Genomic DNA, 4,339 nt, shown 5'->3' on the forward strand with positions numbered 1-4,339 from the left:
ACTTGTGCCCAGGACTCGGGATTTCGAGGGCAGGTAGGTAGAAGGGATTCGGCGGGATTCGGGATTCGTGCGACCCCTGTTAGCAACCCCTGTTGCTCCTCTGCCGAAGTCGCTGCCTCTGCCTCTGCCACCGCCACCACCGCCGACCGTCGACCGGCGAGTATTTAAGGCCCTAGGCCAGGACACGAATTATCATTGCGGAATCTGATTCCACACAGTCAACATCTATCTTACAACACAACCAAGTCGGCGCAACTCGCAAGGATTACCATGACGAGCATCTGCAGCAGCAACTTCCAGCAGCAGCACTATCAGCTGACCAACGGCAACATCATGTTGCTGCAACACCAGCAGCAGCAGCATCACCAACAGCAGCAGCAGCAACACCACCAGCTGATTGCCCCAAAAATGCCGCTGGGCACCAGCCAGTTGCAGAACATGCAGCAAAACAACCAGCAGTCCAACGTGGGACCCATGATGTCGCAGCAGAAGAAGAAGTTCAACTACAACAATATGCCCTACGGCGAGCAACTGCCCTCGGTGGCCCGGCGAAATGCCCGTGAGCGCAACCGTGTGAAGCAGGTGAACAACGGATTCGTGAATCTCCGCCAGCACTTGCCGCAGACGGTGATCAATTCGCTGTCGAACGGAGGTCGCGGCGCCAGCAAGAAGCTGTCCAAGGTGGACACCCTGCGCATCGCAGTGGAGTACATCCGGGGACTGCAGGACATGCTGGACGATGGCACCGGCTCATCGCGTCGTCCCATTTACAGCTTGGCCGACGAGAGCAGCAACGATGGCAGCAGCTACAACGACTACAACGACAGCTTGGACAGTCCGCAGCAGTTCCTGCTCGGCGCCACCCAACTGAACTCTGCCCAAGCCCACTCCTACCACTCCGCCTCGCCAACGCCTTCGTACTCCGGATCCGAGGTGTCCGGCGGCGGCGGCTATGTTAAGCAGGAGCTGCCCGAGCAGGACCTCAAGTTCGAGTCCTTCGACAGCTTCAGCGACGAGCAGCCCGACGACGAGGAGCTGCTCGACTACATTTCATCCTGGCAGGAGCAGTGAGTGGATCTCACCGAAAAGCCAACACGATCAACCAAAAAATCAAACAATCAGCAACCTGTACAAATTGTAAATACCTCAAATGTTGCCTTAGTGAGTGACCAACCACCAAGTCCCAGATTCTATTTAAGCTCCTAAGATACAACCCAAACTTTTTTTTGCACTATTTTAAGACCATGGAAGACAATGATATAAAACATATATTTTTTTCTTAGTTCTAAGATTTGTTATAAGCATGGAAGACACTAAACTAACTACTTTTAAGGCCAAAATAAAAACAAACAAGCAAATTCAAAACATAAATTCAATTCAAACTCTTTTTATTGAACTCCACAACAATCTTGCATTTACAGCTGAGATCACTTTCCCTTATAGGTATTTTCACCCAACACGCTCGGGTTTTTTATCGGTTAAAAAAATTGAATTTTATTGAAAAATTATTCGATTCTTTAGCAACCATTTCTCCAACATTTGGTTTCACTTCGCTATCAAGAAAAATATTTCCTAATCATAATCATGAAGCATACATTTTCTGAATCTTAAATAAATAAAAAGTCTAATTTCCTTTTAACAGATTCAATTTCAGTTTACAGATTACTATTTAAAAAAAAAATCGAAAATAAAACTTTCGAATTTAACGCAAAAAGCAGCCGCCCAATGAATAAATTACAAAACAAGTGCCCACTGAATTAGTTAGTTTCAGAGCCTGGACATGACTCACTATTTTGGAACAGGAACACAAGAACCATGACAACCCATAAGGAATTCAACACCCGACCGGAAACAACAGCGAATTTTTTAGTTATTCGTTCCCTAACGAGTTTCAATTTGGACGGGCATTGTTAATGGCGCGTAAATTGCCCGGAAATAGGCAGTCACGCCTGAGAGAATGAAGTGGTCCTAGTCCAAGGATCAGGCCTCGAAGGATCGATCCACGTGGCTGGCGCACCCCGCGATACAGCAGCTTTTCCTCCTTTTCATCAAACTGGACGACGCCGTCGACGAGCCGTGAAATGCACTTCCGCTTACCCCCGAGAATGAGAATTCTAGTGGTAAATCCACCCCACGACAAAGGTGAAACTTTTGGGCGTGTGCCACACGATGATGATGAATATATGCAGGAATGTCATCTAGGCAAGAACTGCCACGCCCACCACGGCACACATTATGCAAATTTCCGATTGCACGCTGGACACGTGCACGCGTTAAGGGGCGAGAGGTAGGGAAACTTACGCCAAGGATCGAGGATTGATCCCCCGGAGGATATGATAATGGAACTCTAAGACAGGAAGCATATCGTCTTGCCGAAAATTCCAATATTTTTCCTCAAAAAAAAAAAAAGAAATAAAAAGGAAGACGGATATGTAGGTAGTGGACCAGGACAATGCGAAATGTGATTGTATGTCAGCTTAAGATAAAACCAGGAAACGAAACGAAACGAAAACGAAGACGACGCAGGCGAGGGAGAGTGAAACACTCTGATGGACCATTGTTACCGGATATCAAAAGGAGCTTAGCGCAGAGCAGTGTATCCAGAGATCCGGGATTTCGGATTTCGGATTCAGGACCTGTCCAGCAATCCAGACATAGGTGTCAAAATACTGGTCTAAGCCAATGTCCGTTAATGGGCTATACCCGGAGCCGGAGTTTTATGCAATCTTAGCTCACTACTGAGATCCATTTTCGCCGGCTGATCCCCGATCTTCTCTCACTAGGCTGAATCTCAAATGTCAGAGGACACAGGACAGAGGACAGAACAGAGATCACTGAACTGCGCTGCAATAAATTCATTTTCGAGGCCTCTTAGCCGCTCAGGAAGTAACTTCTTTTGGTCCTTGTCGCAGGAAGTGCGTATTTGTTTTGCATCTTCGGCCAGACGGCGAAGTCCTTCGGCCTGGTCGTTTATTTATTTTTGTAGATGCGCCCCTCGGAGGAAATACGAGCCAAATGTTATTCTATCATGTCGCAATTCAAAGGAAACTCAAACCCAAAAAAGGCAGGAACCAAGGACACGCAGGACACTTGTAGTTCTACTTGTACTTGCTCATGTTCTTGAATAAAGTGTAGGAGGTTGAGTTATGTGACTTTATGACGGCGTCGCAGCCGCGATCGCTTCGCTGGCCAAGATTTATGACCCATGTGCCAAAATACGAGAGCGCATGTTGCCCATGACTTCCCCTTTTCCTCATTATGAAGTGGTCGATACTCCTGGACGACCGACCATCCAGTGATCAATGGTCGCTTGTCACATTTCGCACTTAGTCAGGCGTCAAGTGGCCAGCGGTAGTTTCATCTATAATTCTGGACTTGGACATTGCTTCCTGGTAGCTCGTTAATGAGGCGACGACGAGTGTGCTACCAGTGTCCACTGGATCCAATATCTGTCTGACTCTCCAATTGAGTTGTTATCCAAGAAATTCGAACGAAGTGGCCAAGTGCTGGGATACCAGGAAGGTAGCAGGAAGGATCCTCGATCCTCTGCCAAAACATTTACTGTTTAAACTAACAAGGAAGCGAGTCAATCACAACAAGCCCTCAATTTAAAGAAAAAGAACTGTCAAGTAAGCCACAAATTACCAAAAATTACTTTTATATATAATATTATAAATCATAAAAAGAAAACAAGGCATTTTTATAGAGCAACTTAAAGAATAGTAGAGAAACTTTCTTAGATCTTCCCTGACCTAGGACTTCCATCTACAGTTAAGAAATCCACAATCTAATCTCAGCGATATGGATTCCTCGTCCTTCCTGCTGAAACAACTTCTTTTTCCCTATAACCAAACATCTCATTTGGACTGTCAGCTCCACATGCATTCCAGCGATTGGCTAACAGCGTGATATGATACCCGCGTGGGTTACTGGAAATCGGTTATCTACCGAGTTTTACCCTCGAAACCTTGTTATTTTATCAATCCGGACGACTCCAGATTTATTTCATTTCACTTTCGGGATACTGTTGTACCGCGATTACTGCGCTACATTTAGCACAGTGTGAATTGACGGTAGTTAAATGACTTTACAGAGTTCGTTATACAATATACACATATAGCATCCCGGGATCGTGATGTGGGGACTTTGACTTCATTGTTGACATGATGGGAAATGGAGAAACTAACCGCAGATTCAACAATGGCCCATATGAAACAATGCTGCGCACACGTGTCCGATTCTCTATTTTCCTGCTTTTTTCCCCCGACTTTCGGGGTCCAATAAACTATCAGGGGCAATCAATGTCAGAGCGTTTCTAGAGCAAGCCAAAGCCCTAGAC

At 46.1% G+C, this 4,339-nt stretch overlaps 1 protein-coding gene across 1 annotated transcript; it reads left to right on the forward strand.

The window, feature by feature from the left end:
- Positions 1 to 208: 208 nt before the first annotated feature.
- Positions 209 to 1,376, forward strand: LOC108092828 (achaete-scute complex protein T3). Its single transcript, XM_017192632.2, has one exon. The coding sequence runs from the start codon at positions 271 to 273 to the stop codon at positions 1,069 to 1,071; it is 801 nt and encodes a 266-aa protein (XP_017048121.1). The 5' UTR covers positions 209 to 270; the 3' UTR covers positions 1,072 to 1,376.
- The last annotated feature ends 2,963 nt before the right edge of the window (positions 1,377 to 4,339 follow it).

The sequence above is a fragment of the Drosophila ficusphila genome, unplaced genomic scaffold, assembly GCF_018152265.1.
Source record: "Drosophila ficusphila isolate 14025-0441.05 unplaced genomic scaffold, ASM1815226v1 contig_198, whole genome shotgun sequence".
Classification (NCBI taxonomy): Eukaryota; Metazoa; Arthropoda; class Insecta; order Diptera; family Drosophilidae; genus Drosophila; species Drosophila ficusphila.

Excerpts from the sequence above, each read along its gene's own strand:
- LOC108092828 (XM_017192632.2), top strand. The coding sequence starts at position 271 with ATGACGAGCATCTGCAGCAGCAACTTCCAGCAGCAGCACTATCAGCTG.